The sequence below is a fragment of the Dipodomys merriami genome, unplaced genomic scaffold (genome assembly GCF_024711535.1).
Source record: "Dipodomys merriami isolate MVZ:Mamm:240054 unplaced genomic scaffold, mDipMer1.0.p SCAF_518, whole genome shotgun sequence".
NCBI lineage: Eukaryota > Metazoa > Chordata > Mammalia > Rodentia > Heteromyidae > Dipodomys > Dipodomys merriami.
In genome coordinates this window covers 150,339-175,140 of record NW_027206089.1, presented here as the reverse complement: position 1 = coordinate 175,140, position 24,802 = coordinate 150,339, and the positions used below count along the sequence as shown (strand labels likewise).

Sequence of the window (24,802 nt, the reverse complement as noted above, 5' to 3'; positions counted from 1 at the left end):
CTGAGCTCTTTTGTTCAAGGCTAGTGCTCTACCACTTGAGCCACTTGGCTCTTTAGTGGTTAATTGGAGATAAGAATCTCACTGATATTTCTGCCTGTGCTGGCTTTGAACCATGATCCTCAGATCTAAGCCTCCTGAGTAGCTAGGATTACAGGCAGGAGCTACTGGCACCCTACTGCCTTATTTCTTAATATAGAAAAGTAGCTAAATCACTTTGCAACTCTTTTTCTTTGAAACGTCTTGCTATGTAGCCCAGGCTGCCTCAAATGTGATTCTTCTAATTCAGTCTTAGTTTGTAAGCATGAACCACCATACCTGAACCTTGCTCACATTCTAATCACTCCTCACCCTCCAGTACTAGGATTTTAAATCAAAGTTTCAAGCCTGTAGCCCAGGCCCAGAGTTCAAGCCCCACGCCTGACAAAAATAAATAAAACGAAACAACATAAAACACCAAGGAAAACAAAAAAACTGGTTTGTCTAGGTCATGTGATGCCATGGGGGGGAAAAAAAATCAATGGGAGAAAGGAAAAGCAGTGATTTTTCCATTTCTATCTAAAAGCAAAAACATTTACATGATAGTAACAATGTAAATAAGTGACAGTAACTTACTTTGATAAAAATTGTGAATAGAGATTAAGAAGGCTAATGGCTGGGCGCCAGTGGCTCACCCTGTAATCCTAGCTATTCAGGAGGCTGAGATCTGAGGATTGTGGTTCAAAGCCAGCCCCGGCAGGAAAGTCTATGAGACTTTCATTCTTGTCCATCATGGGGACTGAATTCTGGGCCTTGACGCTGTCCCTCAGCTCTTCAGCTCAAGGCTAGCACTCTACCACTTGAGCCACAGTACCACTTCTGGCTTTTTCTGCTTATGTGGTGCTAAGGAATCAAACCCCGGGCCTCATATATGCAAGGCAAGCACTCCACCACTGAGCCACCTTCCAAGCCCCCTCAGTGAGACACTTATCTCCGATAACCACTCAGAAAACCAGTAGTGCTGTGGCTCAAGTTGGTATAGCGCTCACAGTGAGCTGAAGAGCTGAGGGACAGCATCCAGGCCCAGAGTTCAGGCCCCACCACTGAAACAAAAACAAAAAACAAAACCAAAAAAAAAAAAAAAAGCTTGTTTAATGTATGGTGTATAACATGTTAACACCGTTATATGTTATAGACTGTGATAGACAATTTGCTCCAGGAAAGTTGGAATGAACTTGCGACTTTAAATGAGCATGATTATTCCACAATACTGTGAAATTCGGGAAATTATGTAATCACCTAATCACAATCAAAAAAAAAAGAACCTCGGGGAAGGTAAGGAGGGAAGGGATGGTAGGGGGAAAACAATGGAGGGGGTAACAATGTTCAATAGGAAGCGTACTCATTACCTCACTCATGTAACTGTAACCCTCTTTATAGTATCTTTACAATAAAAAAAAGCTTGTTTAATTTTTATGTATGAAACTTTTGATAAAGATGTTATGAAAAGGATAAAATTGCCAGGCAGTGGTGGCTCATGCCTATAATCCTAGCTACCCAGGAGGCTGAGATCTGAGGATCACGATTCAAAGCCAGCCTGGGCAGGAAAGTCCATGAAACTCTTAGCTCCAATAAACCACCAGAAAACCAGAAGTGGTGCTGTGGCTCAAGTGGTAGAGCACTCGCCTTGAGCTGAAGAGCTGAGGGACAGTGCCCAGGCCCAGAGTTCAAGCCCCATGACCGAGGGGGGAAAAAAAAAAGGATAAAATTTCAAGTATCAGGAAGTAGAGAAGTTGTAATAAAGTCCTAATCTACCATAAATATCTATAATTCACAATTCAAGAAATGGCAACACAGAGACATTATTTAGAAATATGAAAAATGTCCCAGGCGGGCTGAGAAGATGGCTCAGTGGTAAAGCGCTTGCCTTGCATGCCTGAGGCCCTGGGTTCAATTCCTCAGCACCACATAAGCAAAAAGAAAAAAGCCAGAAGTGGTGCTGTGGCTCAAGTGGTAGAGTGCTAGCCTTGAGCTGCATAGCTGAGGGACAGCGCCCAGGCTCAGAGTACAGGCCCCATGACCGGACCCAAAAAGAAAAAAAAAAAAGTCCCAGGCACCAGTGATTCATGACTATAATATTAGTTACTCAGGAGGTTGAGATCTGAGGATCTATGAAACTCAGTTATTTTGGTCTTGGGGCTTGAACTCAGAGCCTGGGTGCTATCCCTGAGCCTTTTTGTGCTCAAGGCTAACCTCTACCACTTGAGCCACAAGGCCACTTCTGGCTTTTTCTAAGTAGCATATTGGAGATAAGAATCTAAAGGAGTTTTCTGCCTGGGCTAGCTTCGAACCACAATCTTAGACTCCTGGGTAGCTAGGATTATAGGCATGAGTCACCAGCTCCAGGCTTCTAGTAAACTTGTCTCCAATTAACCACCAAAAAGAGTGGAGTGGTAACTCAAGCTGGCAGAGTGCTAGCTTTAAGTACAAAAGCTCAGGGACAGGGCCCTGGCCCTGAGTTCAAGCCTGAGGACTTGGGCGGGGTGGGGGGGAAGGGAGTGGGGGTGGGATGAAAGGAAGAGAATAACTGAAAGTACTTGCCTTTAAGGCAGGTAACTTTTTAAGGTTTTCAGAAAAACTATGATTTCTTAGGGCCAGGTACCATGTTGTAAGTCTTTAATCCCAGCAACTTGGGAAGAAGAGCTGGGGAAAATCATGATTCAATACAGTACAAAACTTAGCACACCTTTAATTCAAATTATGTGCAAGGAGTCAAGGAAATCATGAGGCATTGGTAGGAATATTAAAAAATAACCAAAGCAAAAAGGTCTGGGGCATGGTTCAATGAATTAAATGCCTGCCTAGTAAGCACAAAGCCTTGAGTTCAAACCTCAATACTGAAAAAGGAAAAATAAAATGCAATTAAGCTTTTGTGCTCAAGGCTAACAATGTTCTACCATTTGAGCCACAGTATCACTTCTAGCTGTTTTTTGATAGTTAATTGGAGATAAGGTCTCATGGACTTTCCTGTCCTGGCTGGCTTCAAATGGAGGTTCTCAATTCTCAGCCTTCTGAGTAACTAGGATTACACTAGTGCCTGGCTTAAAACTAATTTTTAAAGTGAGAATTAAGTAAAATGTAACACAGAATGTGTAAAAGTTTATGTGAGATCTACACAATAAAAGATGGGAAAATACAGAGTCAAAGAACACCAACCTTCCCTTTGAACCAAATGGGTAATATAAAAGGAAAACTGTGTTTGTGTGCGCATGCCCACATGCTGAAGTTTGAAGTCTGAGCCAGGATATACTGTCTCTAAGCTTTTTCACTCAAGACTGGCACTCTTTTCATTGAGTCACAGCTCTATTTCTGGCTTTTTGCTGGTTAACAGGAGGTAAGTCTCAATGACTTTCCTGCCAGGGCTGGCTTTGAACCACAATCCTCAGATCTCAGACTCCTGTGTAGCTAGGATTATTGATATGAGCAACTAGCACCTGGCTTGAAAAGGGAACATTTTTTAAAGTTCGGTTATAGTTAGGATTCTCACATAATTTATTACTGAAATTGTAGAAAAGGATATGCCAATAACAGCCACACAGGAACAACAGGTGAATAGCTGCAGAAAAGGAAGGTCACTGTAATTAGAGCTTACATGAAAATCAGTTCAAACCCAGATACCTGAAAGCTCAGAAATTTGGCATTGGTGTTCACTGAACAGCTAACTACATGCCACGGTGAACAGTTAGTAATAGGATACAAAAAAATATATATACAAAGTAGATAGTTAAACAGGGACACAGTAGAGCATGTCTGCAATACCTACACTCAGAAAACTAAGACAGGATGATAATAAGTTCCAATCTACCCTGGACAACACACGACCCCAGCTCAAAAACCACCACTGCAAAAACAGCCTGAAATGCTGGAGTAGAGTTCCAACAGATCAGCAAAAGGGAGAGAGAACTGACAAATAGGATTGCATCAAGCTGTCCTTTGCACATCAAAGAACAGTTACCTAAATAGACAACTTATAGAATGGGAGATCTTTGCCAGGTCTACAAACGACAAGGGTCTAATACCCAGAGTATTCAAGACACTAAACCACCAAAAAAATCAATCAACAGCCTGGTTAATAAATGGGTAAAGGAGCTAAAGAAACGTCTCAGAAGTAATAAGAATGGCCAATAAACACATAAAGAAATGCTCAATGTTTCTGGCCATAAAGGAAACAAACAACACTGAGATTCTATCTCACACCAGTAAGAGGGGCCATCAGCAAGAATATGAACAACAAATGCTAGCAGAAACACGGGAAAAAAGAATCCTATTGCATAGTTGCTGGAAATGTAAAATAGTATAACCACTCTAGAAGGTAGTTTAGAGATTCCTCAAAACACTATACTTAGGACTACTCTAAGCCAGTTGCTGGTGGCTCACGCCTGTAATCCTAGCTACTCAGGAGGCTGAGATCTGAGGATCACGGTTCAAAGCCAGCTTGGGCAGGAAAGTCCATGAAACTCTTATCTCTAATAAATCTCCAGAAAACCAGAAGTGGCATTGTGGCTCAAGTGATAGAGTGCTAGCCTTCAGCTGAAGAGCTGAGGGACAACACTCAGGCCCAGAGTTCAAGCCCCAGACCAACAACAAACAAAAAACAAACAAAAAACCCCCCAAAACAACAAAAAAAAACCCAAAAACTACTCTAAGTCTACCCAGAAGGCTGAGATCTGAGGATCTGAGGATCCTGCTAGGCGAGCAAGAAAGTGAGACTCTTGTCTCCAATTAACCACCAAAAAACCACAAGTGGCATTATGGCTCAAAGTGTGACAGTGCTAGACTTGAACAAAAAGAGCTCAGGGACAGTGCCCAGGATCAGATTTCAAGCTGCATAACTGACCAAAAAAAAAAAAAAAAAAAAAAAAAAGACACTTGCACATCCATATTTAGTGTTGCACTATTCATGATTACCAAGTTATGGAAACAGCCCAAATGCCGTACAATGGATGAATGGACCAAGAAAATATTATATACATATGTATATGTTTATACACACACAAACTAGGTGGGTATATATAATTTATACACACATATATGTAAGTATATATATGAGTGTGTACACATTAGATATTGTACTTAGAACTAGGTGGTGGGCATATACATTGTGTATACACACACACACACACACATAAAGGAAAGGGAATTTTCGTCATCTATCAGAAATAGATGTTATTTGCAGGTAAACGAATGGACCTAGAAAATTAAGTAAATCTACCTCAGAGACAAAGAGTGCATATTTTCTCTCACATGTGGAAGTTAGATCTAAACAAAACATACACAAGGTCATACACATATAAACACAAATTGACTATAGTATGGTATATTCAGGGGAGGATTCCAGTGGTGTAACAATATTACAATGTTATAAACAATGTTAGCCAGTAGATTAACAAATGAATACCAGGAAATGTGTTTTTTTTTTGGGGGGGGGGAACATGAATGGAGAGAGGAAAGGAAGGCAACTAGTCACATTGAATGTACATGTGAAAAAGGAACTAAATAATATAAGGGGGATGGATGAGTTTGGAAAGATGGGGGATAATCATGGAAGGGGTAACATCAACCAAGATATACTATACTCATAAACTGACATGTTGAGTTGAAACCCCTTTATAAAAAACAAAAGCAGAAAACTAAGTTGCTGGGTACTGATAGCTCACACATACAATCCTAGCTACTGAGGAGGCTGAAGTCTGGAAGATTATACTTTTATTAAGACTCCGTTTCCAAAAATAAACAGCAAAAAACCTGAGTTAAGCAAACACGAGGTCTTGAGTTCAAATCTGAATGATGGCAAACAAACAAAAAATGATTGATAAGCAGAAGTAATTCATTGCTATTCTGAAAGTAATACAGGAAAAACCTAAGTGAGAAACCAAGCTAAAATGAAAATCAGCAAAGCAACTGTCAGAAGAATTGACACACTGTATCTTACTAGTTTTCACTAGCAAACTTCCTTTTTGGGATCATAGCCACCCACTATCCTAATGCTGACAAAAAAGAATTACATGAATGAATGCAATTGATTACTATAGCAAATTCTCTTCAAAACAGATGCAATTCTGACGCTTAATAAAATTTTAAGTGATAAAAGGCAGACCTTAGTCAAGGTCCTCCCACAGGATGATGTACTAAAGGTAAAGAATAGGTCTTATATGATAGATATGCCTGAACATTGTAACTCTCTCTCCAAGTGTCTGAAACCCCAGGATGATAAGTAAACTGTTTCATCCACTGGATGACATAAATCATATTATATTAGCTAAAAATAATCACAATCCATAAAGGCTGGAAATCCTTGAATAAGGAACCAGTGAATACAAGGATATGGGAGAAACTTACAGCCTACTTTCATGATGCACCACTTAAAGCAGAAATAGGAGTTGTAATTCCTTTCTGCTCTTAGCAGGTCTAACTTAAAACACAAAAGGTAGGACTGGTGTAGACTCAAATGTCCAAAAAGAATTAGAAAACAATAGGAGAGTCACTAAGGAGATCTGTTCAATGTGCTGTTTGGTGGTGGTGTGTATGTGTGTGTGTGTGTGTGGGAAGATGGGGGGGGGGGTTGGGGATCCAACCCAGGGCCTCACACACACTTGGCAAGCACATTAGCACTGAATTGCACTCCCCAACACACTATTTCAATTTCGTCAGCAGTCTTATTTTCCGATCTCTTAAATGAATTCCTCATCTGTGGATTGAAAATATTTAAGGGAAAAAGGATGACATCTGTTCTGATCATGAAAACATTTTCTCCTTTTTTTTTTTTTTGGTCGGTTGTGGGACTTGAACTCTGGGCCTGGGTGCTGTCCCTCAGCTCTTCAGCTCAAGGCAAGTGCTCTACCACTTGAGCTACAGCGCCACTTCTGGTTTTTTAAGTAGTTTATTGGAGATAGGAGTCTCACAGTTTTTCCTGCCCGGGCTGGCTTTGAAACGAGATCCTCAGATCTCAGCCTCCTGAGTAGCTAGGATTACAGGCGTGAGCCACAGGTGCCCGGCTCTCCTGATTTTTTTAAACAATGAAACAACTATTTATAAAGCACTTACATTTAGTTTTACACATTTGTACTGTATTACTGTTATTTGATATGTTTAAGGGAGAGGGTATACTGAACTAATCCATCAAGATATTTAGAACAAATAAAAAGGCTGATAGCAAGGAATGAAAAGGCTTCATGTTTAAGTGTGCCATATTGCAATTGTTTTAGGACATAATTTATGAAAAATGTAATTTATAATAAACAATTTTTATTTGCTATAGCCTTAAAATAACTTGAACTCTGAATTACTGGGACTGCAAACAACCTCAAAGGTATATAATTTCAGGGTTTATGGTGGGAGAAAGGGCTTCTGATTATTACTATTATCTAAAGATGTACTAACCATCAGAAGATCTCGGGTGCTGGGGGCTCATGGCTGTTAGTCCTAGCTACTTAAGAGACTGAGATTTGAGGACTGCCAACCTGGACAGAAAAGTCCTTGAGATGCTTTTTTTGAGGTAGGTTGTGGGGCCTGAACTCTGGGCCTGGATGCTGTCCCTCAGCTCTTCAGCTCAATGTGAGCGTTCTACCACTTGAGCCATAGGGCCACTTCTGCATTTTCTGCTTCTGTGGTGCTAAGGAATCAAACTTAGGGTCTCATGCATGAAAAGCAAGCACTTTACCACTAAGCCACCTTCCCAGCCCTATCCTTGAGATTCTTCTCTCCAATTAACCACCAAAAAGCCAGAAATGAATGTGTAGCTCAAGTGGTAAAGTACCATCTTTGAGTGAAAAAGCAAAAGGGATAGTGAGGGGCCCTAAGTCTAACTTCTAGGTTGGGGCGCACACACACACACACACACACACACACACACACACCACACACACACACACACACACACACACACACACACACACACACACGATATTAGAAAAAAAAGTTTCTTCTATATATTCTTCAAATATAAGTGTGGGCTGGAATGTGGTTTAGTAGTAGAGCTGCTTGCTTAGCATGCATGAAGCCCCTGGGTTCGATTCCTCAGTACCACATTAACAGAAAGAGCTGGAAATGGCGCTGTGGCTCAAGTGGTATTGTGCTAAACTTGAGCAAAAGAAACCAGGGACAGTGCCCAGGTCCTGAGTTCAAGCCCCAGGACTGGCAAAAATAAAAAAGGGGAAACAAGTAAGTGTGATAGTGATGGAGTCTAATGGTAGAAATGAATAAAAAAAAATTTAAACAAAATTACCATTCATCAGCATAAAGTTCTTGTCTGAATTTTAATGAAGTGAAAGAATCTATTTTAAATTGTTTAATACATTTAGCTTCAAAAGTTGAAATATGGCAGGAAAACAACCGACTTTTATTGCTTGCCTTCAGTACACTAATAATTTGAAAGATAATTTACAACGTTAAAATCAAGAGTTGATTATTTTTGTCAAAACATTTCCAGCTTCCAAGTCTTTATCATACTTACATACAATATATGATATATATATGTATACATACACAGACATTTACCCAGCTCAGGCTGCACCACAGAATGCAAGCAATCGTTTGTTCAACTAACAACTATTGTAAAAACTAGTTTAAATTATGTGCACTTTTAAAACAGCAAAACTACCCAGGCTTTCAAAGACTAGGAACTTCCACAGCTTTTTCTGAACACGTGCCAACAAGGAAACGAATGTTTTAGGCATTATCTTTAAAACAACAAACAAACAAACAACTGTTACTAATGCCTGCGGGTTTTCAGCATGAGGACTTGCTACTCACTGCGGGGCCTAGAGCATGGAACCACTAAGCAGGAGCAATGTTTTCAAACACCAGCAAGCCTCTCAAATGGGAAACGTGAGAAGCCCGACCACTACCCTTGCCCCTCCATATCTTCTGAACGAGAGCAGTTAGAATTGTGGCGGGACACGGGGTGGAAAATTGTGGTTCTAGAGGGCCAGAGCAACTGCGTGGGCGCCTGTGAACCCTGCAGGAGGGGCAGGACCGAGGGAGGGAAAAGAGGTTGCCTCTCGTAGGGCGGGAAGAAACTACGAGAGCTTGTAATGCAGGAACGGGGCTGGCACCGGGGGAAGATGGTGGTGGCCTCGGGACAGAGATGGGGGGGGGGTCCCAGTTACAAGGCAACATCCGTAGCCGCCTGCGGAGAATGATTCCATGGCAAAGAAAAAGGCGCGTGACTGAACCCGGGAATCCCTGACCAAAAGGGGGGGAAAAGGGCGCCGAGAAACATGGATTATTATGGGATGGCTACGAGGGGCTCCTTGGGGGAAATTACGGATCATCCTTACCCGCCAATTACTGTACAGTCTCTTAACTCGCCGATAATAAGCATCTTTGTCCAGAGTCACAGCCATAGCCCCGGACACCGCTTCTCTTCGGGTTCCGAGAATCACGAGAGGTCCCAGCTCCGCCACCCGCTCTCGGCCCCGGAATCCCGCACTCGCTCAGTGACCCGGAAGTATCGACTTCACAGATGCCCTTTCCGCTTCCGGGTCCCGACAGCGTCAGCGCGGTACATGTTTTAAATCCTTTCTCCATAGGGTGGAGGTGGGCGGAGAGAGAAAGAGAGATAGAGAGAAAGAGAGAGAGACACAGAGAGAGAAAAGTAAAGAAATGAATAAAACGTGCTGGGCAGAAAGAACCGATTTTCGCGGGGCATCCCGTCAACTTAGCCCCGCCGCGCGCGAGCCGACGTCGTCACGTGCCGCCCGGCCCCGCCCCCCGCCCAAGCCCGCCGCGGCTTCCGAAGATGAACTGTACGCCTACCGTCGTTTTACGGCGGAGCGGGAGGTGGGCGCCGGAGGCGCTCGCCCCGCCCTTTGCAAGCCGCGCGCGGTGAGGCCCACCCCAGCCGAGAAGCGGAAACAGCGGGACTCGGCGTGCTGTAGGGGCACCGGGTGCGTGCCGCCAAGGAACGGTGGGAAAACAAACTCTACACTGCTTCGCCTGGATTAAGTGCTCCAGGTGGCCACTGGGAAATGGTGATAGACTTAGCCACAGAAAGTGAAATAAAATGCCCATGCTTCATCCGAACGATAGGATGGTAGAATGGTATTAGAACAAATGGCTTGGGAGGGGGGAGGCTCCAAAAACCCCAATCCCGCCCAATTCGTGAGAACATCCTTGATCAGAGCCCCTTCTGCACCCAAGTGCAAGAAAAGTGACACTATTCAATGGCTTTTCCTCAAGCTCCATTATTTTAGTTTGAAACAAAATATGCATGATATTCTTGAAATTCTCGCCTGTTGAAAAACTTGGACCCGAACACTTTTCCTATTATTTGCCTTAAGCCATTCCCTTTTGGCTTCAGCGAATACATTTATATACATTTATATGTACCGTTTATACAAGTACAAATGACTTGTCTCTTCTACCCAAGGTAACTTAAAAACAGTATAGAACTTAAGTGATGTTAAAAATATCCATCATGCTTAAAACTAATACTTTTTTTTTTTTTTACCACGTATAGAACAAGGGAAGAATGGAAAAGGATTAACTTAAATTTATTAATGCCAAGGGGAAGGAAGGTAACAGTTCCTGACCCTCCAGCTGTGTCCACAGTTCGCCAGGAACAGGCTCTGCCAGTGGCTAGGGCCAGCGCTACATAGTCTGTGGTTAATAGAGGTGTCTGGGGAGGGGTGAGCACACCAGCTGCTCTAGTCTCCTTTTCTTCCCCAGAAATGAGGAAGTGGTCATGTATTATTTTAGGAGTTCCCCTGACCACCCAATCCTCTCAAAATTAGGAGCAATCAGGTACAAGTTTTTTCCTTTTCACCTCTTGGAGTCTTGGGTTTTCCCATATCTCCCCTGCCCCTCCCGCTTTTCTGTAGTCCAAGGGCCAGAGTAAGTGAAAATTCAGCAGCCACTCAAGCAAGGGGGACTATGCTGGGGCTTCAGTCATCAGCATCTTCACTGGAGTCTGAGTTGGCTGGCATCATAGGATCATCAATGAGTGAGAAGTCTCTTTCTGAGCTATCATAGCCCTGAGATAAATCATCATCATCTTCATCCTCATCCTCATCCTCTTCCTCAGGTTGTAGTGGTGGTAACCGAAAGGCAGTACCAGAGGTGGTAGTCACTGGTGAAGATGGGTAGCCAGTGGCTCTCAAACCTGGATGGTGATGGTGGTGATGGTGGGGGTGGGGGTGGTGATGGTGGTGGTGGTGGTGATGAAGCATGGTGCTGGAGTCTACATGGGGGGATGATGCTGTACCGCCCATCACAAACGGCATAAAAGGCAAAGATGCAGAAGTGGCACTGCTGTGACCCAGAGGAGACACAGACTGTAAGCCACTGCTGCTGTGCTGGAAGGTATTATGCAGAGATAGGGACCCAGTGCTTCCACCCTGCATCAGGGCCATCATCTTAGAAAGGTCTGGTCGTGTCCTACGAGCCCGCTTCTTGCTGCTCTCCGGTGCAATAGGCCCTGGCAAAACTCGGTTGAAAGCAGTTTCAGCATAGTGACCCTGGGAGACAGGAATAAAAGATAGTAAAGAACAAGTGGGGGGAAAAAACAAGCCAGAAGACTTCTAGCTTATTGTTTATTCAGTGATTGTGTCTTAAGAGAGGCCAAACAGGTGGAGTCAGCGATGACTAATAATGGCTGAAGCATTTCAATGCTAAAGCTAAGAGGAGAGATCTGATACAGACAACCATGTAAACCAGGAGTTTTTTCCTTGTGACTATACACTTTTACCCTACACAAACCATTTCATAAATGCTTACCTTTGTTAGTAAAAGATCTAAGACTGTCAATAAATCAATGCACTTGCTTAGTGACGGTTGTTCACAGTTTACCATCTGAAGTACAGCAAAAGTATATTAACATTTATAGTTTTATCATATCAGATCTGGAACAGATTAAGACTTCTGGAACAAGGCACAGTAAGCCTAGCTGTAGTCTGAGCTACTTAGGAGGCTGAGATCTGAGGATTGTGGTTCAAAGCCAGCTTGGGTAGGTAAGTCTGTGGGACTCTTATCTCCAATTAATCAAAGAAAAAGCCAGAAGTGGAACTGTGGCTCAAGTGGTAGAGTGGGAAAGGGACTCAGAGATAGTGTCCAGGCCCGGAGTTCAAGCACCAGGATGAGAAAAAAAAAAATCTGGATATCTAGTATACCATAAAGTCTGGGTAGCTGTTGTCTTGCCAAATTTAAGAGAATAATTTTCCATGTAGACTGAACTGAATTTTAAATATGCTCTGATTGTAAGTTTTGATTAAGTTCTGTGAGGTTGAAAGTTACCCCTGCTTTGGTGGGTGAAATGGCACTAAACTCACACAACTGGTACCTATTGTCTTTGGACATTCCAACCTAAGACTAACAACTGTCATGGAAACATATTTTGACCTTGAAATAAAATTAATTTTGTTGGATTTCTTCCTTCTTTCCTTCCTTTTCTGGCTTGAACTCAGTGCTGTCCCTGAGCTTTTTGCTCAAGGCTATTAGTGTTCTAGTAGTGTTCTACCACTTTGAGCCACAGTGCTACTTCTGGTTTTTCTTTTTTTGGGTCCAATCGTGGGGCCTGAACTCTGGGCCTGGGCATTGTCCCTCAGCTCTTCAGCTCAAGGCTAGCGCTCTACCACTTGAGCCACAGCACCACTTCCAGCTTTTTTCTTTTTGATTATGTGGTGCTGAGGAATCGAACCCAGGACCTCAGGCATGCAAGGCAAGCGCTCTACCACTGAGCCACCTTCCCAGCCCCTACTTCTGTCTTTTCTAGTGGTTAAGAGTCTCACAGACTTACCTGCCTGCACTGGCGTTGAATTGTGACACTCAGATCTCAACCTCCTGAGTAGCTAGGTTTACAAGTGTGAGCCACTAGTGCCTGGCTTGTGTGGATTTCTCTTTCTCTCTTTTTTTTCTGCCAGTCATGGGGCCTGAACTCTGGGTCTGGGCATTGTCCTTCAGCTCTTCATCTCAAGGCTAGTGCTCTACCACTTAAGCCACAGTACCACTTCCAGCTTTTTCTGCTTAAGTGGTGCTGAGGAATTGAACCCAGGGCCTCATACATACAAGGCAAGCACTCTACCACTGAGCCACCTTCCGAGCCCTTTGTGTGGATTTCTAAAATATAACTATAGCTGGGAAGGTGGCTCAGTGGTAGAGCGCTTGCCTTGCATGCATGAGACCCTGGGTTCGATTCCTCATCCTCAGCATCACATAAGCAAAAAGAAAAAAGCCAGAAGTGGTGCTGTGGCTCAAGTGGTAGAGCGCTAGCCTTGAGCTGAAGAGCTGAGGGACAGCGCCCAGGCCCAGAGTTCAGGCCCCAGGATGGGACCAAAATAAATAAATAAATAAAAATAAAACTATAGCACATAAATTCCTGCAGATCCTATTAAGAATGAAGTAACACAAGGGTGGGGGGTAGGGGGTGGAGATGGGAAGGGATGGGAAGGGGAAACAGAGGAGGCAACAATGCTTGATAAGAAATGTACTCATTACCTTGCTCATGTAATTGTAACCCCTCTGTATGGTATTTTCACAATAAATAAATTTTAAAAAATTTTTAAAAAGAATGAAGTACCAGCTTTATGACCAGTTTTATACTAGGTGCCAATACTCTGCCTGTAATCTTAGCTTCCCAGAAAGCTGAGATCTGAGGATCATAGTTCAAAGCCAGCCCAGGCAGGAATGTCTGTGAGACTCTTACCTCCAATTAACCACCAGAAAACCAAAGTGGATCTGTGACTCAAGTGGTAGAGCATTAGCCTTGGGCAAAAAATACTCAGGGACAGGACCCAGACTGGGTTCAAGCCCCAGTACAGGTACACAAAAAATGGTGGGTGGGGAGAGGAAGAGAGAATTGTATGTTAGACCACTCTCTAGTGGCTCATGCCCATAATCCTGGCTGAAATTAAGAGACTGAGATCATGAGGATCACAGTTCAAAAAGTCAGCCTGCATTTAAAAAAAAAAAAAAGCCCACTTGTGGCTAGGCACTGGTGGCTCATGCCTGTAATCATAGATACTCTGGAAGCTGAGATCTGAGGACTGAAATTCAAAGACAGCCCAAGCAGAAAAAGTCCCTGTGAGACTCTTATCTCCAATTAACTGCTCAAAAACTGGAAGTGAAGCTGTGGCTCAAAGTGGCTCAAAGTCTTGAGCATAAAGAGCTCAAGTTCAAGTTCCACAACTGACAAAACAAAACAAAACAAAAGCCCACTTGTGAATCAAGTGGAACCAGGTGTAAGCAAATGTGAGGCCCTGAGTTCAAACCAGGGTACTGGCAATAGATACACAAAATAAATGAATGAATAAATAAATAAATAAAGTGCTGTGTAACAGGATGCATGCTTAGAGTCTCAGCTACTAGGAAGGCTTACAGGAGAATTGCTCAAGCCTGGAGATTGTTGCCTGGTAATACATTAAAACCTGTCTCTTAAAAAAAATAAGTACTATTTGTACTTAATTATATTAAATTTTCTGTGATTTCCTACAATTTTTCTTAAATTTATCAACTCAAGGATTAGGAAATAATTGTATTGGAAGAAGTCCTTCTACAGTCTGCTTGAAAATGTTAACTTGAGACAGATGGTTATCAGCCTTTTCGTCAGCCACTCCCTTATCAACCATTCTGCCGATTATTCTATTGTTGGTTGTAGGGATAATAAAAGTGGAAATTAAATATTCTTCCATGGAAACACTTTTATCAATACTTAGAAAATCTAATGAAGAATGATCAAACAAAGCAAATATACAAAAGTACTATTTCATTTTAAATGGATGCTACCAACCAACCATTGATTTACATCTGGTTAAAAAAATATAACTTCTAGATTAAGGTAAGCATAGCCAAAAATAAATTTTATAGATATTTTGATGAAAAGAAAAAAACAGTTAATCCTAATAGTTAATAGTTAAAAAAATAGTTAATCCTAAATAGTGCATTATCATGATGCAGAATAAATCCAGACACCAAAATTGTTATTAACTGTAAAACATGGCTTCCTTGATTTTTCCATTACTGACCTATTAGTGACGCTCAATCTAATCATTAGGAAACTGCGCTGTCCCTCAGCTCTTCAGCTCAAGGCTAGCGTTCTACCACTTGAGCTACAGCGCCACTTCCAGTTTTCTGGTGGTTTATTGGAGATAAGAGTTTCACGTACTTTTCCTGCCTGGGCTGGTTTTGATCCGAGATCCTCAGATCTCGGGCTCCTGAGTAGCTAGGATTACAGGAGTGAGCCACTGGCGCCGGGCTACAAGACTTTTCCTTGGTAACACTCCCAAGCACTCCTAGAATATAGAGAATTATGAAATTTTCAAGAGATTACCTAAGTGGGGCTGTAGTTCAGTGGTAGAACACTTGCATAGTATGTTTGAGGCCTCAGGTTCGATTTCTGAATATTTACACTAAAGACTGCTACTTTTTGATGATGTGAAAGTTAGAGTTTAAATGATTTGCCAAAATTCCCTTAGTTTTTCAGAAAATAGGAAAAGCCCTAAAGGTTCTTTATACACAGGTTATTAATTCTTGTATTTTATATGCTGAAGTACTAAAAATTCTGTAGAATTTTATGTCTCTTTTAAGAGACAGGGATGTCACAGGAGTGTACAAATACCATTAAAAATTCTCTGGTGAATAGGAAGTAATTTTCTTAAAAAACATGCATTAAAAAAAAAAAAGATGGCAGTCACAATCATTGTTAAAAGCCTAATAATAGGATAGCTAGTATAAGAAGAATGATGTAGTCTCACCTTCTTCCCATTCCTAGAGTTAGCTGTCTGTACTGGTTCCACTCCCAAACAGTTCAATTCTGCCTTATTATTCTTTTTACATCTCTGCCACTTCTGTTTTCTGCGCTCCTCCATATACTACAATAGAAAAGTATCAGTTACCCTAGAGAAGAGAAGGCACTGGACTAGTTATTAAGATACTAAAGTCTTCTGAAAAATAAATGCTTATTGTATAAAGACTAGACCTAATGGAAAATAGTGATTAAGTAGTTCTCCTGAAAAAAATTAGGTGGCTTATGTAATAGTTTAATAGTATGTATTTTCCTAGCATGTAATAATGCTTTAGGATTATTTTATTTCATCCTCACAATAATTGTGTGAGTTAGGAAGGTTGGGTATTATTACCCTTATTTTGCAGAGGCAGGGCATGCTTTTTCTACCTCATATAGCTTAAATACCTCAGATAGCTTAAATACCAAGAGAAAGATTTTAAATCTGGCTGGATGGAACTGCCACTCACCGCTAGAAATCGGGGATCGACAGCAAACTCTGGATGACCCTGTAACCACATCTCCAGTTCAGCCCGGCGAGGGGCATCCTCACCCACCAGCAAAGTACCATCCACCTTATTGATGACGGGGATCCGGGTCTCCAGGTCCACATCAAGGTGATTAGGCTCTTCCATGCACTCCACCTCCAGCTGCAAACCCAGAATCCACCCCCATGAGCATATACTCTTCTTTGGGGCAAGGAGGGAGGGGGAACAGAGCCAATGGTATAATGAGCCATGAGATAATTCAGTCCCCTGATCCCAACTGTCTTCACCAATTACTAGGGATAAAAAGATCTTATCTAAATCATAAGGTTAGAGTTTCTCTACCACTTACCTCTATTAGCTTCTTTCTGTTCCCCTTCTTCTTATGAAACAGTGGATGGCCATCTCCCATTACGCCATTAGCCATCAGTTTGTGCTTCTGGAATGTTAACTTTAATCCTTCCTCCTAGGAACAAAACCCATCCACCCAAAGACATCACAAGGAATGTTTTTTAAAGTAAAGGTTAAGCTTTCCAATGGCTCAATAATGGTAAGCAGGAAAGCTATCTGATTAAGGTAGATATCAGATATACAGTTAAGGATTTGATTTCTTTCTTGATCTAGTACTCCTCAGGCAGATCTACAAAGAGTTCATCAGAATACCCAATATAGTTTTAAAACTCCAGAACCACTGCTTCGTATTAGCATGACAAATCATCACAAGGGCAAAATCCTGTTACTTCTACCACATACTCACTTAGAAAACTTTTCTTCCCTTTGATTACTAAATGACCAGTTGGTAAAGTTAAAAAGTGAAAAGAAAAATTAAGATTTCCTTCTATAAAACAAAAAGCAATTTAATTTCAGTATCAAAGATTTCTGGTTTTGGGCTGGGAAGGTGGCTCAGTGGTAGAGTGCTTGGCTTGCATGCATGAGGCCCTGGGTTCGATTCCTCAGCACCACATATGCAAAAAGAAAAAAGCCAGAAGTGGCGCTGTGGCTCAAGTGGTAGAGCGCTAGCCTTGAGCTGAAGAGCTGAGGGACAGCGCCCAGGCCCAGAGTTCAGGCCCCATGACCAGACCCAAAAATAAATAAATAAACAAAGATTTCTGGTTTTTGTTTTGTTTTTAGGCTAGGTCTCATGTAGTCTTGAATTTACAATCCTTCTGGCTTCAGCTTTCCAAGGACTGAGATTATAAGTACAGTATAACCATACCTGGCTATCATTCCTTTCTCATTTTAACGTAATAAGGCTCATAATATCCAGGTGTCATTTGAGCAACTTTTCAATAAATAAAGTTCAGGTCTAAAAATCAGTCTTCCAAAAGCCTGTGTCAAACAAATTTCCTTCAAAGCTATGATTCCCTTTGCTCTAGTTCATAGAGATCCCCTCTCTTACTTAAAAGACTTCCTAAATAAAGCAATCTGAGCTTTTTTTTTTTTTCTTCTTCTCTAAAGTTAGCTAACCAGGGTGGGGCATGGTTCAAATGGTAGACCACTAGCCTAGCAAGAGGCTGCAGATTCAAACTCTAGTACTGGAAATAAACAGTTAATACAATATGTATAAGTATACTACCTGTGAAACTAGTTAACAAGAACTATAGTCTCATACATCATCTTGACAAAATAATTAAATTAAAAAGAGAGATGATCAAAATACCCAGTATCACTGAATGAAAATATAGTCAGCTCTTTATCTGGAAACAGATTAACTGTTGCAAAGAATGTATTGCATCTGTATAGAATTTTAAAATTAGTATGCATCAACTACAAAATAAATATGGCACTGTACACTGGGGGGGAGTGGGGCGGAGAAGAACTACAGTCTCCTTATCCATGTCCCAAGGCCTGCATACTGCGCTTACATCTTTGATCTGAACTGTAAACTCCTTCTCATCCATGCCTCTGCGCAGTTTGGTAAACTGGGCTGCTGCTGTGGTGACTGCAGAAGCCTCCTCCTCTGCCATGGAAGCGGCACTGCTGCTTCGTGGTGTAGGAACTGGAGAGTCACCATATTCTCCTGGGGTCAAAGAGGGGCTGTCTATTAAATGGTTGCCAGGCCCCAAAATTCCTCCTGTTATCATTTCCTGGGTCTTTCGGCTAGAAGGCCATTTCCCTGAGAGTACAGCCTGACAGACGAGGTCAATTCGGTTTATCAGGACACGATCCTGGAAAACAAACAAAGAAACAAGTGAGAGAGAGAGAGAGAGAGAGAGAGAGAGAGTGAGAGAGAGAGAGAGAGAGAGAGAGTGAGAGAGAGAGAGAGAGTGTGTGTGTAGTATTCCACTGTAACGATCTGAGCACTAGCTATGTGCTCCTCAGACATGCAATAGTTTAGCATTAACAGATTGAAAACAATAAAAGAGAGCTTTATGAAAAAGGAAAACATATAATCAGTAAAAGACAAAAAAAAAAAAAAAAAGCCTAGAACCATATGTTTCTTTTCCCCTGCATATACCGTTAAAACTTTGTTTCTGCCAGGTGCCAGTGGCTCATGCCTGTAATCCTAGCTACTCAGGAGGCTGAGATCTGAGGGTCACAGTTCAAAGCCAGCCCAGGCAGGAAAGTCCGTGAAACTCTTATCTCCAATACACCACCAGAAAACTGGAAGTGGTGCTATAGCTCAAGTGGTAGAGCGCTTGCCTTGAGCTGAAGAGCTGAGGGAAAATGTTCAGGCCCAGAGTTCAAGGCCCACGAACGACCCCCCCCCCCAAAACAAAACAAAACAAAACAAAAAAAACCTTTGTTTCTGAACTCTCCCTGTCCAAGAATGTTACCTTGGGCCATTCAGAGGCTCTTTGTCTTTCCTGCAGTAGCAGCAGTTCAGGAGTCATTTGTTCTCCATCTTCATTTGGGAATCCATCTTGAGACATAGTGAGGGACAAGAGACTTTCTTCATCATAGAACTTTGGACAGGATCGGTCAGCAGCTAGAGATCACAAAGAATTTGTGAACAAAGATGATAGAATAATGTTAAATGGGAATGGTATCTATCATACAGGCTTTGAATAAAGGTCCAAAGGTTACAGATCTCATCTGATATTTTATCAAATAAAATCCAAATTTTTCAGAAGAAGTTGCATTTAGATAAGGGAAGAGCAGAAAGGGCAAAACAGGGAAGAGGGCCAGTAGCCTGTCACATGCACTCACTTAACTTCTCTTCTTTCTCGTCCTCACTCTCATCAGTGCTGGAGCTGGAGCTGGATGAGGATGAGGAAGAAGAGGATGATGGTGACAGCTTGCTCAAGTCCAGCTCAGAGTCTGAATCATCCTCATCTTCCAGTTTGACTGGTGGAACACTCCGGGTCACCAGAGGGGTAGGATCAGAGGGGGCTACACGCATTTCATAGTCTTGAGGGGTTGGTCGGCTCCTGGCCACCACCTCATGCTCTAGCTTTAAAGTCAGACTCTCCAAATTGGGGACTTGGACAGCTGTCTCCTCAGGTGACTTTTCAACAGGAGCATCTGAGCGCAGGGGCAATGGTGAGGCAGTGCGCGAGGTATACTGCTGGTGTAGCAGTGGAGTGGAGCAGCGGGATAAGGATGTAGCTGGTGCTCCTGCCTGATGGTTCTGCATATAATTCATACGAGCAGCCAGAAAAGAGAAGTCTGGGTCCTGCATGATGTTACAGTCTGTTTGGCTCACCCCATGGCGAGCTGCCCCTCGTAGAAGCTCCCCATCATGACGAGCAGGCTCCCACCATTTGGGCAATTCTGGACCTGGAGGCTGACACAATGCCAGCCTATCTTCCAAAAGTGGGTGGCATAAAACTTGTTCCCGTAAGCGCCGAAGCAATTCAATGCGGTAGAGAGTCCTTGAGGCCCTTTCCTCAGTGATGGGCTCAATGAACAGGTTAGGGTCTGGGGGTTCTGTAAGACAGAAGTGAACAGAGAAATGAACCATGAGTTGGTCTGTCACTGTCCACTCCTGCTCCTCTTAGACCCTCTAATCTCACCATCTCCAGCTGCTGGAGGAAGGCGGCACACTTGTCGGCACATGGCTACAAATCCATGGAAATACTTGGTTAGGCTTTCATCTGTCTTTTTATCTAGTCGAGCAAAAGTACGGAACCGATCCCAATGGAACTGCATGTTGTCAGGGTCATATTCCACACCAAAGGTAGACACTACTCGATAGAAGTCAGTTTGTTCACGCCTAGTCCATCTACAAAGGAACAAATAAAGCAACAGAGATCAGGAATACATAGGAAAACTGGGTATTTCTTGGGATGGTTTAGAAGACAAAAACTGAATGTGAAGACAACAAAAAAACAGAAGAGGCAACTAGCAAGTAAAGGAGGAAAATGATTTAAGTAAATAACTCAATGAGACTGTGTACACAGGAGACTTCCCCAGAGATGTAATTGTTAAAAAAACTATTTGTGGGGGGGTGGGGAAGAGGCAAGGGGCTGGTGAAGCTAGAGATCAAACCTGTGACTGTATGTGAAGTCTTCAGCTGAGCTATATCCCTACTCTACAAATGAGATTCTTAGCTCCTAGAGACTGGAGGTGTAATAATTTAAGGTAGGAAAGATGAACTGTATGTAGTAATTTCCAAATAAATCCTTCCTATGATGCTTTACAGTATGGAGCCAATAGTTGAAGAAAAACTGAATATGTCTGCTACATTTTACCGTTGTTGTTTTTCCCGCCGTGCAATTTCTTTTAACTTGAAGGCTGCTTCACAACGCCGTCGCCGTCGGTCCCCACGTTCTGCAGCCTCTATCTTCATTTGTTCTTTCTTGTAGCTGCGCTGATAGGCTGTTACTAGGCGGCGAAGCCGAGCTGTTAAGGCAGAGCCTGGAGGCCAGAATAGATGCCCTGGTTGTTGAGTCACCTGGGCTGTGGGAAACAAAGAATGAATAGGATGCAAGGCAAATATTTGGAAACTTTATAATATGATAGAATTCAGCCAGTAATTTCCCAATTCCCTCCCAACCACACAATATTGACCTAGGATGTACCTTCATCTCCATCAATCACTGAGATCTCCTCATCCATCATCATCAAAGGATCACCCTAGAAAAGCAGATCCACCCCACAGGATGGAGGAAAGAGTGAAGAGGGAAGTAGATACTCTAAAATCACCTTCTTCTGGGTACCCTATGGCACCAAGGGAATGAAGAAGAGAAAGTAAAATCTAGAAAATGAGTTCCTAATAATAATGTAAGATAACGGGTTTTAGGAACTTTTAGTCAAATTTTAATATCATTTATTATCCAGCTTGGGTCCCACTTAATCTCCCCCAGCTGGTACTAAAAGCCTTACCATTAAAACTTTATATTCTCACATGATATTTGTTTTCTACTTTGTATTATAAATTAATATACTTCAAGGTTTACAGATTGAGGGCAAAAATGACTACTTAGAGAAAAGCTGGACTCAAGTGAAAACTTACCTCATCATCTTGATCTTTTGGGGGCCCTTGGAGTGGTTTATATTCAGGATCTTCACAGTCCTTATCAAAGTCAACCCTAAAAATACGCAGAAGCAAAAGAAAATTTTCTGTGATTAAGAAACCTAGGAGGCTGGGAAGGTGGCTCAGTGGTACAGCTCTTGCCTTGCATGCATGAGGCCCTGGGTTCGATTCCTCAGCACCTCATAAGCAAAAAGAAAAAAGCCAGAAGTGGCACTGTGGCTCAAGTGGTAGAGTGCTAGCCTTGAGCTGAAGAGCTGAGGGACAATGCCCAGGCCCAGAGTTCAGGCCCCACGACCGACCCCCCCCCAAAAAAAAGAAACCTTGGAGGAAGAACTGAGCAAACATATAATCCAGCACATAAATCTTTAATTTCATGCTTTCAGGAGTACAGGTCAACTGGTAAAAAAGTTCAGACCAGTTAGGTGCCAGTGGTTCATGCCCATAATTCTAGCAACTCAAGAGGCTCAGATCTGAGGATCATGGTTCAAAGCCAGACCAGATATGAAAGTCTGTGAGACTCTTATCTCCAATTAACCTCCAAAAAGCTGGAAGCAGAGCTGTGGCTCAAGTGGTAGAGTGCTAACCTTGAGCAAAAAAGTATAAGCTCAGGGACAGTGGCCAGTCCCTGAGTTCAAGCTCCGGGACTGGTACTGAAAAAAAGAACAAAAAAGTCTGGATCAACTGAGAATATCACCTAGCCAGTAAACAATTTGAAGAAATCAGCGAAGTACCATTCATAATTGTTTCAATCTAAAATTATTTACAGTACTATGGTTAGAATGCAGGAACTTGTTCCTGCACTTGATAAATGCCTTCAGATTTTGTTATGCTTTTAATAAGTTCTCACATTTTTTGCCCATGGCCTGTCTTGGACCAGGATCCTCCTATAGATGGCCTTGGGCACAGTTTGGATTATAGACATGAGCCACCATGCTCATCTATTGAATGGGAATGAAGTCTTGCTAACTTTGCCAGGGATAGCTTAGAACTGTATACCTCCCTACCTCCATCCCCTAAATAGCTGGCATTATAGATGTGAGACACAATGCTTGGCCATCTCTCCCACACCCCTGCTGAGACAGGGTATTGCTAAACTATTGTCCTAGACTGCTCTCAAATTCATAGACTCAAATAATCCTCCTGCCTCAGCCTCATCTCAATGATTCATGCTTTTTTTGTTGTTGTTGTGGGTAGTGGGGCTTGAACTCGGCCTGGGCACTATCCTTGATCCTCTTTGTGCTTAAGGCTAGCACTCTACTACTTGAGCCACAGGATTTGGGCTTTTTAATGTTTTTACTACCTTGTACTATTAAACATAAACATAACATAATAAATGATTGGCAAAAAACAAATGATCTAAGTTCTTTTGAGGGTTCTATACCAAAGCAAACTGAAGTTATAATCATCAAAGAGAAACCTTTTGGTTACACAGGAGGTTGGAGGTATCCCTTAACTAAGCCAACTATTTGTCCCTCAGATCTCCATGTTAGAAGTATTGTTAAACTCACTGACACCCAAACTAGGGCAAGAATGCCCTACATGGTGGCTCAGTATTAGCATGGCAATTCTTCATCGGGACATGTACCCAGGCAGGATTTTTGTTTTTCCAAGACTGAGTTAGGTTTTTTGTTTTTCTAAAACTCAGGGCCTTGCATGCTAGGTGAATCATGCTTCTATCCCCAGAAAAAATACTTTAATGTGTCAGCACCTTTGGGAGATGATAAACCAGAGCTAAAAGTACCTGAGACTCTACCACAGTTAGCAGTTTTAAGGGAACAAGTTATTCTCTCAGCTACGGTAACTACAAAAAAGCAATATGAATATTAATAAGACATTTGGGACCACTGACTTTCATATATAATGGAATCTTATGGCCATGTGTGTGCTTTAAAACAGTATATAGAGGGGGCTGGGAAGGTGGCTCAGTGGTAGAGCTCTTGCCTTGCATGCCCGAGGCCCTGGATTCGATTCCTCAGCACCACATAAGCAAAAAAAAAAAAAAAAAAGCCAGAAGTGGCGCTGTGGCTCAAGTGGTAGAGCGCTAGCCTTGAGCTGAAGAGCTGAGGGACAGCGCCCAGGCCCAGAGTTCAGGCCCCATGACCAGACCCCCCCCCCCCCCGCAAAAAAAAAAAAAATCCCAATGGATTCAGTCTATGCTATCTCTTAGCAAAAGCAACTTCACAGAAGTTTAAGTGAAGTAAACATCAATGCTTACCCTTCTACTATGTCAGAGAAATTATCTAACACTCGATGTTCTGCGGCAATGGCTTTGTCATCTGGCCGGCCAGCCTTTTCCAGGAAGCACAAGGCTGGATCTGCCCTCATAGTATTATATTTTTCATAGCCTAGAAATAAATGGGTTATAAATAGAAGAAAATCAGATTTACTTTGTCTTCTTGTATATTTTGTATGCTGTTGAAATAATCAGAATACCTAGACTACTTTTACTCATAATGTAAGATATAGTTGGTATTTTGTTTAATCAGAATACTAGACTACTTTTACTCATAATGTAGGATATAGTTGGCATATTGTATTACCATATTAATATTCTTTTAAAAAAATCATGTTTTTTGTACCATTATCAGCATGAACTCAGGAACTCAGGGTATTGTACTCTGTGGTTTTTTTTGTTTTTTTGTTTTTTGGTTGCTTATGGGGCTTGAACTCAAGACCTGGGCACTAGCCCAGAGCTTTTCTGTTCAAGGCTAGCATTCTACCACTTTGAGCCACAAGCTCCACTTCTAGTTTTCTGGTGGTTAATCAGAGATAAGATCTCATGGACTTTCCTGCCTGGGCTAGGTTCAGCCTGTGATTCTCAGATCTTAGTCTCCTAAGTAGCTAGGATTACAGACATGAGCCACCAGCACCTAGCACTCTGTGGCACTTTGCTGGTTAATTGGAGATAAGAGTTTAGAGCCTCAGCTGGCTCTAAACAAGACTTTCCAGGTCTCACCTGGGTGTGGTGGCTCACACCTGCAATCCTAGCTACTCAGGAGGCAAGATCTGAGGAACATTCAAAGCTGGCCTGGGTAGGAACATCCATGAAACTCTTATCTCCAATAAACCACAGAAAACTGGAAATGGTGCTGTGGCTCAAGTAGTAGAGCACTTACTTTGAGCTGAAGAGCTCAGGGACAGCACCCA

At 42.3% G+C, this 24,802-nt stretch overlaps 2 protein-coding genes and 1 non-coding gene across 7 annotated transcripts in view; all 3 read right to left on the bottom strand.

Annotated features, from left to right (window-relative positions):
- Supt16h (SPT16 homolog, facilitates chromatin remodeling subunit) overlaps positions 1-9,493 on the bottom strand; it is a 50,203-nt gene extending 40,710 nt beyond the window's left edge. Inside the window, exon 1 of the mRNA XM_069998369.1 lies at positions 9,315-9,493. Within this exon, the coding sequence (XP_069854470.1) occupies positions 9,315-9,380 (66 nt within the window). The 5' untranslated portion in view covers positions 9,381-9,493. The remainder of the gene's footprint in view (positions 1-9,314) is intronic.
- Positions 9,494-10,513: 1,020 nt separating this feature from the next.
- Chd8 (chromodomain helicase DNA binding protein 8) overlaps positions 10,514-24,802 on the bottom strand; it is a 70,782-nt gene continuing 56,493 nt past the window's right edge. For 3 of the 5 annotated variants that reach the window (XM_069998363.1, XM_069998365.1, XM_069998364.1), the window contains exons 27-38: positions 23,871-24,000; positions 21,635-21,710; positions 21,201-21,255; positions 20,871-21,078; positions 20,193-20,401; positions 19,387-20,106; positions 19,014-19,165; positions 18,102-18,404; positions 16,589-16,702; positions 16,222-16,401; positions 15,723-15,839; positions 10,514-11,492 (exon numbers count right to left, since the gene is read on the bottom strand). In XM_069998363.1, the coding sequence (XP_069854464.1) occupies positions 10,920-11,492; positions 15,723-15,839; positions 16,222-16,401; positions 16,589-16,702; positions 18,102-18,404; positions 19,014-19,165; positions 19,387-20,106; positions 20,193-20,401; positions 20,871-21,078; positions 21,201-21,255; positions 21,635-21,710; positions 23,871-24,000 (2,837 nt within the window). In that variant the 3' untranslated portion in view covers positions 10,514-10,919. The remainder of the gene's footprint in view (positions 11,493-15,722; positions 15,840-16,221; positions 16,402-16,588; positions 16,703-18,101; positions 18,405-19,013; positions 19,166-19,386; positions 20,107-20,192; positions 20,402-20,870; positions 21,079-21,200; positions 21,256-21,634; positions 21,711-23,870; positions 24,001-24,802) is intronic. The other 2 variants (XM_069998366.1, XM_069998368.1) reach the window with 2 other exon arrangements.
- LOC138810975 (small nucleolar RNA U6-53/MBII-28) lies at positions 23,124-23,233 on the bottom strand. Its single transcript, XR_011367308.1, has one exon. It is a non-coding gene; the product is annotated as a small nucleolar RNA U6-53/MBII-28 (small nucleolar RNA).